We start from the raw sequence: 16,436 nt of genomic DNA, 5'->3' as shown, positions 1-16,436 counted from the left end.
CCAAATCATAGTAAACGGCCGTAGTAGAAATGAACCTACAGATTCTGACTAAGAAATCTAACTTCATTCAACATTGAACGCAGTACGACTCTACAACATGGGGGTAATGGGGATCTAGAGCCCACGGATCTATAGATCACGCGACTGTGCACTGGGTGATTGATCCTATACCAGAGAGGATCTGCCTATACCTCGTCTGTGATACTAATCCATATCTCTGTTCTGATACTCCAGAGTTCTGATACTATGTTCGCAGTGTACAAATTTGTGCACGCATGCGCACTGAATGTACGAAATCCTAGAGCTATATTCATGATGAACCTACTTACGAACACAAGCGTACTGGAAAATTCACCGAAGTTTCGCTTCAAATTTGTTCCGTGGCAAAAGTAGGATGGACAAATCGTGTTTAGTGGTATATTATTCACACGTACAGCGCATCGGCTAGTGTCTTACATATACATATACGGAATATGTACACATCATAGACTGGAGACAGAGACAGAGTGGGAGAAGCTTCATAAGCTCTGAAGCTTATGTTGAACAGCACAGGGCTAGTACAAAATGGTTGACGTGCCTTGAATGCATGATACAAATTGGTAGATGCAACATTTTGTTTCTTCATGAAGGAGCTAAATATACCGTGTGTAATGTTAATGGATTTATGAGAATTATTTTGCTTTAGGTACGTATTCCATTTGACGTCGAGTAATAGCTCTTAATATACGAAATAATTAAGCCCAGTGTTCATCTGTCAATACGGCTTCCTTTGGCAACAAAGTGTATACGTCGTCCCACTCAAAGTATGGAATACTGCAGACTTTTCTTTATAATAATAGATTTTGATCGTTTTGTTAGCGGTGCAATCTCTTAATTTATAAAGTTTTCCATCGACGTGTTTATATATAGTTTATCTAATCTCCCGAAATTTAAAAAATGTTTGCATGACAATATTTGTTTAACGCTATTGTTAACGTATACAAATGTTTCAGATTTCATTCTTGGAGAATTAAATACACGTTCAACCGTCGGAAATAAAAGATGGAGAAACGGCAGGAAATACTGGCTCCGTTTTCATCTGGTAAGTTATTAATAATACAAAAAATATTTTCATTGAGTACTCGTCATTTATCAATATCATATGCAATATCAAAATTCTTTACTGTACATTATTTAAATAGAACCACAAAATGTGTTTTAAAGTTATTAAATTAAATTGTTTCATCTAAATTTTAATATTTGTATCTTTTTTCATATTATATATTGGGTTAGCTAACAAGTTTGTTTGGTTTTTAAGTAACAATCTTACAGAAGAAACTGAACAAATTTTTCTCCAAAGCCAATACGTTCATCCATAAATTTATTTAATTAGTTTATTATATTACTATATTTGTTTTAATTTTTATATTTATTTTATTATTTTATTACATATATAATCTTATATTTAAAGTCTATTTAAATTGTTGCTACTTGTTTTTGACTCTTTGGTGGATAGGAATTTTGCACGATGATAGAAGAACAGTTTTAAATAAGGTAACATTTATTTTCAAATAATTGGATATGATATTCTATGGAAATGTATATTCAATAGGTATATGATATGTTCAATGCTTTGTACTGGTTACAGAAACTGTCGTTAGCACTTTCTTAATGCATTATTAATGCTTTAATGTACACATAATATAAATACTATTAAGTACATTTATTATTATAGTTACATACCTTATCACTTGAGACTTTGCTGTTTTTACTACTTCATCATTTGTATCGCTGTTGTTAATATACTATAATGTTATTCATTCTTCATCCTGTTCTGTAATCTTAAATAGAATAAAGATTATATTACATGTAAATAGTTTTTTCTTTAATAGTAATTTCATAGCATTCCGTTATGATAATATTTTACAATTAGTACTATTTTGTTTTTGAATGCAGTTAAGCTAGACATAGTGTTAAATATCTACCCCTTCTTAGCGAATCCTATGAAATATCCCAACTTAAAATATTTCTATAGGATAAAGAAAGCATTACCACTTGTTGCTTCCACACGTGTACTATAGAAAATATAAAGTGTGATTGCCTTCATGTTTTTCTTTTTAAGGAATATAGTACTGCTATTAATAAAACCCTAACAATAAAAGGTTTTCTATAATCACACAGTTTAATAATATGTTTCACTATTAAAAGCAATACAAACAAATAACGTATACTTATTTTATGTAGTAAATTTAGTATTGTAATGTACTACTATTTTTTAATAGTATTATTAAAGCATGTTTGCTATAGTTCACCGGTGTTACCCTTATTATTTGCATAGACAAATTTCTAAATCAAATAATATAGTTATTTATCTTTGAATTTATTTTTACCATAAATTACAATTTCAAGAAGATCTTTATTGTGTGAAAATATAAGAAAATTGATCAAGAATTCGATATTATAAAATGAAGTATTTGTTTATTTATTGTTTATTATATTGTTTATTGAAGTAATCGGTAACAATTGAATTAGAAGTAAATAATTTACCGAACGTTGGTTTAATTCGACGAGAAAAATTACGAAAGTGAAGGCAAGAGACGAATTTACCGGAAAGGGTGGTAGTAAGGGTATTAGAGTGAAGGTTGGAGGTCGGTTCACGATCGGGGGTGCATGGAGGTGGGGTGAAATGCGCGGACCAACGGATCAATTCGCGCTCGGGAGTTACGGGGAAAGCAACAGTGTGTCTACCCCTGCTTCCCAGAACAGTACGACTTGCACGATTCGAACACGCTAACTTATTCTTGATATAGGAAGATGACAATAAACGGCTCATCAAGTTGTCGCGTACGTAAAATAGAATATGATCGTCGCACGAGCATCTCTTGCACGAGTGCGATCGTTAAAACGGTGGTGTCTTTTTACGATAAGTTTATTCGCGCGTATACAGCTTTCTCCCAGTGAATTGGCTGCGGTAACTGTTCGGTTAAATATACGAGGAAGGTTTGCTCGATCAATCAGAGTGATAAGATTCAAAGTCTTTCTTGGTTTTTCTTTTTTTTTTCCCTCCCTCTCCATTGTCAGTCAACGCGGTAGATCGATTCGGACAAATTCGCGAGATCAGACAAATGACCTTGGCTTTATCCGTGACCGATATTAACACGGCAAAAAGAGAAAAAACGAATATTGATATCGATACTATTTTTAATTTGCCTACACCCTCTTTCGATCGAATAGAACGGAAAATGTTCGCTTTATTGTGTTGCGTTCGCGCAACTGTAAAACGTGTAGATAAGTGTCACGTAACATGTAACAATTTGACCCGATTTTCATTGAATATGCCTTTATGCATTACTATAACATGAAAGCGGGAGGCTGCGATTGTCGAGAGCAAGTTCTATTTGTTCCCTCTGCAGTCAATAGCAGCGAGGACATTTCGATATCGGTTTTCTCGTATCTCGATGTAGTTCACCGAAATGCGACATTTCTTGTCATACACGAGTCACGTTATTTCACGGGATAATAGAAATTGTTACAATCTTTCTTCGCCATTCAAATCATTTATTTTTTCAAATAGGATTTGTTATTTTTAATTATACGTTGTTTAAACTGATCGTTACATTTGCCTTGAGAACGACATTAATTAACATTTTTATTAAGCAGATATATACAATAACAGTGTATGTTTTGATTTTTGTTTTCTTATAGACGAGTGTCCAAACAGCGGAGAAGACAGTGAAGAAGATGTAATAACTGATTACTTGGGATCATCGCATTCTGAATGTGATCGTATACCTATTATTAATGGAGACCTTGGTTGTTTGAGTCAACGTGAAAATATAATTGCTGAAGTCAGCTACACCAAAGACAATATTGAAAAAACGGCTATCACTATGTCTGAAGGAATCGACGAACAGCAGCAGCAACAGCATCCGTTGCTTGCAATTGGCTCTAATATACAATCACAGCCTAATCCTTTGGTGCCGATTATTAGTGTTACACCGCATTCACCTGGTCTTGCTAAGAACTACCCTGTTCTGGGTAAATTTATTAGCCTTTTTTTAATCTGTGCAAAACTATGCGTTACATTGTACTTAACTCAATGTCGCTTGATGTTGAAATACTTTGTGTGCTTCCTGTGGCTAACAATTGATTCACCACCTTGCAGAGGACAACTTGCAACATTTGCATGAAATCCATGATTGCATTCAGCGTATGAGAGATTTGACACTGAACAACTGGGGATACAATCATCGCACTTCCCACAGTGACGTACAGCAACGTTTAACTTCATCGTGTCCTTCTCTCTGTCCGTTAATTTCACCTGAAATCCTGCCACGTTCGAGTAATAATGAAACAGGATCTGATCCAGATCTCCTTGCTAATTGTTCCACTAATAGTTCTCCTACACATTTCCCACCGGTAGGTCCTCGTTCACAGAATGCACAAGGTATAGACAGAAGACGTAGCTGGACAGATCTGGAAGATACTCGATGCGGGCGTCGCAGATGCTCCGGACAAAATCATCTACAAGCACAAAACATGGTTAATATTGTCTGATAAATCTTTTAAAGAAAATGCATTTATCGTATACTCGCAGCATGGTGATAATTGCTTTATTGCTTATTTCATTTTGCTTTGTTTCTACTTTAGTATTTGTTTTCACAACAATATATTCAACGGTTTATCCATTACAATTTCAGCGACAGCGCAGTATTAGTTTAAGTAGCCTAGACAGTGAAATGGACATAGAATTACAAGAAAAGTCTTGTACCAGACCTGTAGGTGTTGGCAATCGTGCATGTAGATCGCAAGCGAGCACCCATTCCCTTAATGAAGCCGATCTTGTGCAGGTAAAAGGATGCTTACATTGATAAACCATTTTAAACGTTTCCTTTTCTTTTCTTTTTTTTATAACAAAAACTACAGAATTTTTTTCCAACAGAGTGAATATCAGAAGATAGTTACAAAACGATTCAAAGGTAGTCAAAGATTAGCAGAAAGTAGTGGTTTAATGCCTGGTGTCACAGGTTCTCGTTTACCTCTTCAGAAATCTATTTCAACGCCTTCAATTGTTACACCACAAGTTAATGCTCATTTAGCAGAGTCTGTAACTAGGACTACACCATCACTCATAGTGTAAGTTAAATAACAATGTTTATGGATCGTAAAGCTAGATCAACGTCAGGGGTGCCGAATTGGTGGCTCGCGAGTCGCATGTAGTTTCTTCTCCTATATGGTCGATTCCGCTAAGGCGGCTATGACGTGAGGAGACGACCCCCATTATTTAGGACAATCGAGATGCACGGCTTTTATTTCTATTTATTTATTGCCATACCATAACAAGGTGCATGGAATGGTGACTAGTGAACTTAAGTAGTGGAGAAACGGGCTGATTGATAGATAGCGGGGGCCGTATGGCTTGTGACGAAGTTCGGCAGCCCTGACTTAATACATCAAATTTTACGCTCAATTTTACTATTTTATCTTTTGTATACTTCAGTAAATAATAAATACGTTTATCCTTTGTTTCTAAAGTTTTGAATGTCGAGTCTATGAATTCAATTTTATTAATCTTATTTTCAATTTTACGATAAATTTGTTAATTTTGTTCGAGTTTTAGTCAATTTTCTTTCTTTTTTTTAGCAATTTTTGTAATTAATACGATCTAGCCTACGATCTTTATAAAACACTATACATAAGCAGCACACAAAAAGATGCACATACTTTATGTATATATCATATCTCAATATTAATATTTCAATTGAAATTTAAGAAAAAAATTAATGCATGACTTATTTATTGGCCATAAGTTTTGAAATCTACGACTAAGAATGCTTGCAATAACTAGTACTATGTATATAAAAGTATTGACGCATGGTTGCACCTTTTTTTTACTATAACTCGAGAGTAATTAATTATCAACTCTTGAAGTGTAATGCATAAATATCAAAATGCTAATTCATTGGTATGCTATCTCTAAATTTGAAAGTACTCAGAAGGATATCAATTTTTCATTGAATATATTTGGCAACACGACTTTCATTTCAATCATTATTCAAATTCAAATTTTCTCACTCGTTTAAATGGCATTTTCTGTATTTGAAGTGTATCAACACCTTTATATCTTTTTATGGCGCTTCAATATCTCTGTGGCACACCACACGAGACTCTCTGATTTGCAATATCTTTTACACAATAGTCGCATACTTTGTGTTTGTACTTGACAATTTCCTACCATCCTGCATGGTACAGCCGTCACGAAAGAAACGAAAAGGGTAGTGGAAGCGAGACTGAAACAGAGGATCTTCATACAACACATAGCCACGAGTTCCACGAGGATAGAGAAGGCACTCCAAATGCTCAGATATCGCTTGACGAATTATTGACTGAGTAAGTATTTCATAGTTTATATTTTCAGTTTTCCACTTAGGAGCAATATATATTCTGCTAACAAGATACAAGGGAAAGTGGCTGGTTTGTATTAGCTTAATTACTAAGCACTTTCTTTCATAATATACTCGTATATATGTACATATATAATAATAATACTGTGGTATCATTTACATTTCTCTGTGTGTAATATATTTCCTCACAAAACGCTTAGTCATGTATGTAGTTACAATATAGACATATATCGATCACTTTGTTTAAATACACTATATAGTAATGCTTCTAGATTTTTTATGCTCCAATGCTTTTTTTATATTACAAATTTTAATAGCTTTTATATTTATATAACGATTACAATTTTCAGTGCAACAGCGTACGATGATCAAAATTCAGAAAAAACTAGAAGGAAACGGGGCTCTATATTTTTCCGTAAGAAAAAGGTAATGGCCATTATACACATGCATAACTGTATTGAAGATCATGGAAACAATTTTAATGATTTTACAGGATAAGAGTGGTAAAAAAACTAGTCTACAGCAGCATTTATGGGCAACAATAATGGCTGGATCTCAGGGAAGTTTAATATGTGATGTTTGTATGAAACAATCAACAAATAAACCGCTTCTACATTGTGACAGTAAGTATTGTTTTATACTATTTACACATCCCTGGCAGAAAGTGTTCAATCGGACAAATCAAGCGTCTATTATTATAATTATACAGCGGAATTTATGCATTTACGTTAAAACTGAACAGAAGAAACATAAAACAGTATAAACATTCGACGAATATTTTGATGTTTTTATATTACTTTGAACTTATTAAAAAGGAAAATAAATTTTCATTTCACTCCAGTCTGTTACAATTGAGTTTGAAATTTTTTATTTTGCATAAAAAGATCTGCAGTTTAATTACAATTATATGAATTCATACTTACGCTTTTGATCGAATGTTTTCTAGCAAATACGTAAGCACTATTCCATGAATTAGTTGTTGCACATGTTAAACTCTGTTTGTCAGATTGTGGAGTATCTGTACACCAGAGTCAAGGATGTAAGGATCAACTAGTGCTAGAATGTATCAAGTCCAAACATCATTCCAGCAAATCTATCGCTAAGCCCGCATCAAACATGACCACAATATCAAGTAGCTGCAACATCAAGAGAGGTTCTACGGCGTCGTTGCCTCTACCATCTTCGTATGGAAGCGGAAGGTACATAGTTTTCATAAGAAAAATCATGTTTTTTTTCCCGCATTGGATCTGCGTATCTGTGGTTCAAGATTCGCACGCAATTGGCATGGCTATGCCTAAATTCGGAGTTTTTTTTTAATAATCTCACCTTATTTTCGATACAAGCAATTTATAAGTTAAAAAATGCGTGAAATGCGTGAGTACACAGCGCGCGCTTGACAGGGAGCGCGAATTTCAATTTCCTTTTTTTTTCTTTGCTGTTTACGAACGTATTTTTCAACAGAGTTACCTGAACTCGAGTATGTGCCTCTATTTATTCATTGATAATGCTAAATAGTGAACAATTGCAGAATTGGTTCAATACGTCAATAGTTGTACACATTTTTCGAACGAAACGAATACACTTTTCATTTTACTTGGAAAGATCTTATTGTATTTTTGTACGTATTGTTTTTATATATTACATATACATATATAATATTTGGTATAGGAAATGACTAGTTAGAAGGGGTACCGTATCTGCTTATTACTCAGAAGCTTTGGCTGGCTTGGAGGCTTATTATTTCTAATTAAGTTTGCAATTGAGCCAATAGTATGGCTAGCTTGAACGTGTTTATCCTCAAGTCTCTAACATTACTAATAAAAACTTATACGTATACATATTTAGTTGATATACAAAATATCACGCCCAAACTTCTTCAAATAGTTCAGTAACGTGTATATATACATATCTACATATACATATACGTAGAAATGAAAACAATTAAAAACAGTATACGAATAACACACACTTCTCGATTTTATTTCAAAGTCCGTAAACACTTTTTCTGAAAAAAAGATTCTTTATGTACAAACGAGCTGTGCATTGATTATCTTGATACGTAACAATTGGAAAACGTAATAGAATAAGAAAAATGAAGAAGGAGGGGAAATGGAAAGGCAAAATTAAGTTGCCCTAATGCAGTGTGTGCTTTTTCCTTCCCCCGTGCATTCCCTCTCGTGCAACTACGACAAACCAATCGATTGTTCGACGATTAAAGGGAAATTAACAGCAAGAAAGCCGTGACAAGCTACAGCCCTTGGCGGCGAGTTGCTACTAAGCTCGGAGTCAAGTAAGTCTCAGTACGTTTCTGTTCGTGTATATCAATCCTACACAGTAGTAGGATGGCCCGCGTCTATAGTTCCTCGATTCTTTTCTCGCACACATTGTTTAAAAGGCAATTGAATTGCCTCTATGTTGTATTGAACAGAGACACCTTGCCCCTGCCTATGCTTCTGATTTGCTTGCTTCTCTGATTTATCTTCATTCGACAACATGTTTTGTGTACACACTTTGTATTCTTACACGAATATGTAAACCGTAAACTCACAATTATCAAATAACCACTCATATACTTCGTCTCGAGCATTATCAGGAATGAATACTTTAAGTTATATTTCCATGTGTTTAATTAATATCAATATCTTCGGCATCTTCCTCTCTTAGCTGTTTCTATTATACTAAAGATTTATAACTCTATACATCTCTGAATGTTTGTCTAAACTCCATAATCAATATTTTTCGTTTATGTAATATATTACTTTTATGAAGACGTACTGAATGTTCTATTGGGTTAAAAAAATGTCTGTACATGGTAAATTGTAAAACTTAATATGTTTATAACAATCTATTAGCATCACGACAATCCAAGAATATGCATTTACAAGCATAGAATTGTTGCGTTCAGTACATCTCCTTCCCAATGTGAATATAAATATCTATTTAAAGGAATCATCTATCATCAATGACCTTCCTATTATACATAGTAAACTTGTAAATCTCTTGTATAGTAATGTTAAAACTTCATCTATCATTCAACATTACACATGTTTATTGACGTACAAGTATGAGAATAAAATTTAGGTGCTGCTATGCCGATTAAATTTCTGTGTAAGGTAATATTGATGTACCGGTATAACTGCTGTATTTATCTAATCTACGCAGTCTCGTTATTATAGGTTTCAGGAGAACACAATTCGTTTTGTGTAAGAAAAGATGAAGTACTCTAATGTATGTACTTAAATTTTTCTTTCAGTCAAACAATAAACGAAGAAAAAGATGGGGATGGACAACATCGTGACATATCAAGGTCTGTTTAAAAATCTATTTCACTAACGTACGAGTTTTGCATATTATTAGACTGCGGACATTATGCATTTATAACAGAAACGAATTGATGCGATTTAAAGTAGTAGAAATATTAAAAGAATTTAAGAACGTCAATATATTATCTCCAGTTAAAAAAAGAAAAGAAAGTTGTTTATATTGAAAATAATGTTTATTTTGCATAAAGATCCGCAATCTCCCTATCATGATAAAATAAATGATTAATCGACATATGTAACGGAATGTTTCAGTGGTTGGGAAGAATTTGATTTCTGTGATGATACTCATCAGTTTACTGTAGACGATTTGGAAGGTCTGGACCCTGAGTTAGACTTAGCGAAAGAAGAACCTGACTCTTGGAGCGCTGCCATTGGGCAAAACATCGCGTTGGGACTCGTTGATAATTGCGAGCGAAAAGTAAAGAGACAAGAGCACATTTACGAATTTGTCCTTACTGAGAAACATCATTGTCTAGTGCTTCTTGCTATGGAGAGAATTTTTGCGGAAGGTCTTCGGCGACATTTTCGTTTCGGTCAACCAGACCTGGAACGTATGTTCCCTAGACTCCGCGATCTCATCGATATTCATTTACGATTTTTGCAAAAATTACGAAAGCGGCAAAAGGCAAATCCTGTTGTTCCTACAATCGCTGATATACTCGTTGATCAATTCGCTAGTGAGAATGCACAACGTATGAAGAGTGCCTATGGAGAATTCTGTAGTCGTCACAGGGACGCTGTTGAAGCTTATAAGTATTATTTCCGACATGATCCTCGATTTGTACGATTTGTACGACATTGTCAGGTAAAGTTTAATGTATCATTTACATAAAAAAATATATCCCCTAGAATGGTTCCATGTATTTGCATATCTTTCGGTTTACTAGTAACATGAAAATAATTCGTATTTATATAGTCACATCCTCTACTGAAAAAGAAGGGGATTCCTGAGTGCATCTTATTCGTTACCCAACGTTTAACGAAGTATCCACTGTTGGTCGAACCGCTTATAAAAACGGGCATCGCTCAAGAAGAAGGTGAAGATTTGCGGAAAGCACTAAGCCTTGTTAAAGAGATTTTAGCGGATGTGGATGCTTGTGTAGCCGACAAAGAAAGGGAAGACAGGAAACTAGAGATCTATAATAAGTAAGAGAATTCGATACCTCATTGAATATTTTTTTAATTATCGTTGACTAACGTTATTTTGATTGTTATTAAATAGGATCGATGCAAAATCTTTTGCAACATATCGTGGTGTCAAATTCAAAAAATCAGATATCATGGCATCTAATAGAGTATTGAAATTCGAAGGTACTGCGTACTTAATGCAAGGTCGTGGAAAAATGACTGCCATCGTAGTAGTTGTTCTGTCTGATATATTATTTTTCTTGGCCGAGAGGGATCAGAAGTATGCCTTTTTTGTGCCTGACAATAAGGCTGGTATAGTATCGCTTCAGAAACTACTAGTGCGTGAGAAGGCTGGTCAAGAATCTAGAGGAATCTATTTAATAAGTAGCAATCCAGCTGAACCAGAAATGTTTGAGTTGAAAATTCAGAAGCCCAAAGATAAACAGTTGTGGATTCAAGCAATCAGATCAGCGGTTGAAGCCTGTCCGCAGGAACCTGATAATGAAACTGATACAATAACTGAAAATAATAGTAGTAACGAATTGAGAGATACACGTTCTTCTTCTATATCATTACTTTCCGTTGAAGAAAGACAACGCCTAGTTAAAACTAAAGAATCCCATATCCAAAAAATAGTTGGTGCGTATAGCATATGAATGAAGTATTTTATTTAGCAAAAAATTAGTCGTGTTTTTGGTAATGCTTATGTCTTATTCAAACATTCAGCTGAACTACGAAAGAAGGACACTGAACAAGCACTTTTACTCGAAGAAAAACTTAATCTGCAAATGCAGCTTTCATATGCCGCCAACGTATGGGGAGGAAATGAGACAAACGATAATGAACGATTAGAAAAGGTCGAAAAAGAGATTCCGGATTATACTAGACTGGTTCACAGCGAAGGCACTGAAACCACGCAGTTGTGGCAAGAGGTTAGAAACTTTGTCATTCTAACAGTATATTTTTAATATTTCTTTACATACTATTGAAGATAAAAGGAACGATATACCTTTCTAGGTGGTTGTGGCTGTTCAAGAAGCAACAAGACTTGCTAGCTCGTTATCATTCAGTACGGGCGGTGCGACTCTTTCAAGAAGTTTAAGTTCTGCAGGTGAACGGCATAGCGATACCTACGTTCCAGCTGCTCTTAGTGTACCTCGAAGGGCGGAGACATTTGCTGGTTTTGATCACAACAAAGTAAATATGCAATCTGAAAACCATAAAAATTGATGTAACAAATGATTTCATTTTCTTTTTTTTTTCAGGAAAAATATCCATTACGAGATTCTGCAGCGGTTCAATCGGTAATTTTTCTTCCAAAAGTTGGTGAATTCGTGAAAGAGAGTCCAGAGGAGAAAGACAGTCAGGATTCTGAAGCGAACAAGGACCAACAATGGGCAGCAATTCGTTTGTCTCATCACGTTTATACCCTGCTCTGTATAATTAGTAATCAGATGACGACCATCGATAGTTTACAGGCTCAATTAGCTGCGTGTAAAGAAGGAAGTATAAGTAAACCAAATAATAGACCTAATACGAACCGCCAGTTAGAAGAGTTGCGTAACTTGCAAGATCAATTAAGTCGAGAAAAAGCAGCGTTCCGTGCTGCTTCTCAGCAAGAACAAAAACAACTGGAGGAGGAAAGAGCCGAGATGGCAAGACAACGAGAACAACTCGCGGCAGAAAAGCAGGACGTAACACAGCAAAGAGACCAATTATATCGGCGACTCGAAGCATTGGAGAGACAGGGAGTGACATTGGTTGCAGGCTCCGCGCCTGGATCCGCGACCATCCATCTGTCTCACATGTCGCAAGGAACGGATACAATACAGACACGAAAATCTCAGCTGGATGCTAAACGGATACCATTAAATTTGATTAGCGCTACTAATCAACAAAAAGTGCAAAGCAATCTTCCTGTGAAACAGCAGTTACCTTTGAAACTTGCTAGCGGAAGTAACAATAATACTAGGTACGTACAATGATATGTAAATTATGATCCGAAAATGTCGGGACGAAACGGGTCGAGAGTTGTATTCGGGATTGGGACGGGTTCTTGAATATATCGGGATTCCCGCAAATCCTGACACATTTGAGAACCGAAATATTCTCGAGAATCCCGAAACTTTTGAGAACCCGTACCCGTCCCGACCATCAGGTACCCGTCATTTTCGCACACCTTTATTTATTACTATTTGTATAATTTGATTGCTTCTGTTGGAACATCTTGAATATTTAGAAGTCAAATAATTTTCCACAGATACAAATTTTTCTGCAAGCAATATAGAGGAACACAGTTTAATCTTTTCTCTTTTCTGTGTGTCTAATAGGAGTGGAGGCGCAAGTAATAATAGCCCTGATCGACATTCACGAACCGGTAGTAGTCCGGCACTCGTGAGTAGCTCAACGTATTCTTCCCCGGAACTAGGTAACAATAACCCCAGCACCAGTCAACTTCATTCTTCGAATCGTTCTCTACGAATGACGCGATCTCCCCCGGAGTATCCTCATTATCCACAACAACAGCAACAACAACCACCACCACCAGCACCACAACAGCAACAACAACATCAACGAACGGAACAGCAACAACCATTAGAGGAAGAGGTAATTTTTTTCTGACGACTCCTTCGTTTCGGTCGAAAGCATTCTCGATCCTCTCGTCCTGCAACTGGCGAAGCTACCCCAACGTCCCAACTAACTCCTTCTCGGAATCAATCAAAAGATGCTCAAACTAGAAGTCGTGTAAAGTCATTTTGACTTTCAACATTTTCGCGGTAATAATTTCGAATTACCATTTTTAATATTTTTCATTAATTTTTCAATAATCAGATCTTGATCATTCACTACCCTTTCAAATTCTTTTTACCCCCTCTTCGTCTTTTGTTCTTGTCTTCCTTGCTCAGTGATAATTTGTATGGTGTTGTACATTAAAATGCAACATGGTACATAAATAATGCATTTAACGTATCTATAAAAGTCGCGTGACTGTCAATAAAAAACATACGTATTATTCTGAATAAATTGATAAAGAATATTGTTACTTTTCATCTGCTATTGAAGGCAATAATATAATTTTTATGCAAAGTTTCGTGAAACCTATCGTAGAAGAAGAGAATAAATATAAAATACATGGTCAAATAAAAGAATAACAATTATATAGTACTCATAACTATTTGCGAGAACAAAAAAAAATATTAAGAAAGCCGGCTTGGTGAAGTAGTTCAGCCGATCTTGTTGAATTCGTATAAAATAAAAATTTCATTGTTCGTTATGTTATTAAGCCGACTGACAATTTTAGAGACATGATTTTAGATGAATCTTTTAAACAAATCTGTTGCTGCTTGCTGAAAAATGCAAGGGTAGAGAATTAGGTTATATTAGGAGTGCATATACATGATATGTATATATACTTTTTCATGACATATGTATAATAAAGTCACATGTACGTATGTTGGGTTCAAAACTGTGCGGAAGTATGTAATGCGTGGATATGAATAAAACTCATGAACACATGCATACGTGTACAACTCCATTTTACTAAGAATGTACACATGTGCACTTGTAGTTGTGTACGCACGTATATGAAAGGATGTGAATTACCGCGGTAGCTATTCTTATATCATAACTTTAAAAGTATTTTAATATGTGCTAAAGCGATGGGTAAGATTAATTATTATCGGTAACGAATCGCTATTATGTGTGCCAAGCCACAGTTAAAGTCGTTAATTTTTCGCTACCATTATTACATATCGTTCTTTTCGACAATACAGTCGCCCTTCCCTCACTTAAGTTGGACGAACAGCAATCTAAATAACATTTTCTATTTAATATTTTTAATTCGAGATTTTCCACTGCCATTATTGTTATTCTGACCCTTTTCCCCTTTTCGACTGTTTACAATTTATTTTATTTATTGCATCGCATAAAATCAATGATGATTTTCGATTATCTAAAGTATTTTATTTATAAGATTTTTTAAATAAAAACGTTTTCAAGTATTTGCGAATCTGGAACCCATTTCAGAGAAAGTACTATACAAAGTATGATCATACTGCACGTTTGAAGTGTTATACTTATTACTTCATTTATTAATTGTTAAGGCAAAAATTATATTTAAAATTGAGATCCATAAGGATAACAAAGACAAAGTAAGAAATTATCTTTGAAGATATGATCCTAGAACGTAGATCGTTATGATAAAATCAGAATTTTGTTTTGATACATATAGATATATATATATATGAACATATATAAATATGTATACATATAGGTAGCGTATGTGCTTGCCTCAGAAGATGCTGTAGCGTGCAATATGATCGAATGAAGGACAGCGTCGTAGAGGCATGATGATAATGAAACATGCGACTAATTTAACGTTATAGGGCAACATAAGCAACAGTATCGACTTGTCTTAATCAATCATGGTGACAATAGTTCTTCAAAGTATTTCTGTAAGATGTAAAGTGCGAGAGAAAGAAAACAACAAGTTTTTACAAGTCTACTACTAAACAGTCTCAAGCTTGTATCAAAACATAAATAATATTGTATTAACCTGTTAATAGCCTTCATGGATGAGTGTTCGACTTCATTTCAGGAACGTTATCTACAAATTATAAACTGTTCTTAGTGTCATAATGTCCATGATAAAGAAACCATAAAACGTATGCAAAAAGTGAGATTTAACACTAAATCTACCACGGTCAAATGGCCGGTTTTATAGTGTCCAATTATTGAAATAACAAAAAATTCATTTATGGGAAATAATGGAATAAATTTCCTTGTCCAAGCATCTATTATATTGAAAATTACGGACAATCCAATTAAATTTAGTGTTACCATTTTTATAAGGCTACTTATATTACTTACCAGATACTTTTAATGCTTGGCAGGTTTAGTGTTAATGCTGAGATCTAATCCCAAAGAAATCATTCCAGATATATGTATATACGTGCGCATTCACACATATACATTACCATAAATTTAAAAAAAAAAGTGTATTCTTTACATATATTAAGAGCATTCCGCTGATATATCAGATATAACTCGATGTGATTAAAACTTGTTGTTATTAAATATTTTCCTTGTACAATGAAGTCGCACACCATCTTCAGGGTAACATAAAAAAAAATCAAATTGGAATAACAATATAAAAAGTAGTGCGGCGGCCTACGTGCGTCTCGTGGCATCTAAAAGGTTCGATGTCATCTGACTGCATAAGTTTAAGAGAGGATATAAAGAATTATTAGCAACGCGGTTTTCCACGTTTTAGTGAATCTTTACGTCCTTGATGCTCATGGGAAGTATTTTTGTACGTTTACTCTGTACCTACTATTTTACTCTAAAGCTATATCTACTGTTATCATTGTGATACTCGCTACTGCGATCGTCTGTGGAAACGTTAATATAAAATTATAATAATCTAATAAAATGAACGCGTATCTATTTTAAGACACGCTCGCTCGATGCATTAGTATTAATTCTCTTAGACTTGATCAATTTTAAACTACAAACCGATTCATCGGTTGCAACCTAATAATAATTGTTATCATTGTGTTACTCGCTTGATTACTTCATCAAGATTACCATTTACTAACACAAT

The 16,436-nt window shown here is 34.6% G+C and overlaps 1 protein-coding gene across 3 annotated transcripts; it reads left to right on the top strand.

Annotated features, from left to right (window-relative positions):
* The first annotated feature begins 335 nt into the window (after positions 1-335).
* On the top strand, positions 336-15,079 carry Cyst (rho guanine nucleotide exchange factor 18 cysts). 3 transcript variants are annotated; one of them, XM_076785262.1, is made up of 19 exons: positions 336-685; positions 993-1,081; positions 3,685-4,017; positions 4,145-4,521; positions 4,680-4,829; positions 4,922-5,115; positions 6,232-6,369; positions 6,734-6,809; positions 6,877-7,006; positions 7,390-7,582; positions 8,602-8,673; positions 9,637-9,690; positions 9,959-10,511; positions 10,623-10,852; positions 10,929-11,473; positions 11,561-11,766; positions 11,852-12,031; positions 12,100-12,806; positions 13,165-15,079. In XM_076785262.1, the coding sequence occupies exons 2-19, from the start codon at positions 1,042-1,044 to the stop codon at positions 13,454-13,456; spliced, it is 4,470 nt and encodes a 1,489-aa protein (XP_076641377.1). In that variant the 5' UTR covers positions 336-685; positions 993-1,041; the 3' UTR covers positions 13,457-15,079. The 3 variants fall into 3 exon arrangements, with proteins under 3 accessions (XP_076641377.1, XP_076641378.1, XP_076641379.1); XM_076785263.1 differs by lacking the exons at positions 336-685; positions 993-1,081 and adding an exon at positions 2,696-2,823; XM_076785264.1 differs by lacking the exons at positions 336-685; positions 993-1,081; positions 4,145-4,521 and having other exon boundaries at positions 3,880-4,017.
* Positions 15,080-16,436: the final 1,357 nt, after the last annotated feature.

This window comes from Halictus rubicundus, chromosome 3 (genome assembly GCF_050948215.1).
Source record: "Halictus rubicundus isolate RS-2024b chromosome 3, iyHalRubi1_principal, whole genome shotgun sequence".
Lineage (NCBI taxonomy): Eukaryota > Metazoa > Arthropoda > Insecta > Hymenoptera > Halictidae > Halictus > Halictus rubicundus.
The sequence above is the reverse complement of the archived record's forward strand: the minus strand, read 5'-3'. Positions and strand labels throughout refer to the sequence as shown.

What these genes read in the sequence shown, in the direction of transcription:
- Cyst (XM_076785262.1), top strand. Translation starts at nt 1,042, where the DNA reads ATGGAGAAACGGCAGGAAATACTGGCTCCGTTTTCATCTG. An exon ending in ATCTACAAGCACAAAACATG is followed by an intron (nt 4,522 to 4,679) that starts GTTAATATTGTC and finishes TTACAATTTCAG; the next exon opens with CGACAGCGCAGTATTAGTTT. An exon ending in ATGAAGCCGATCTTGTGCAG is followed by an intron (nt 4,830 to 4,921) that starts GTAAAAGGATGC and finishes TTTTTCCAACAG; the next exon opens with AGTGAATATCAGAAGATAGT.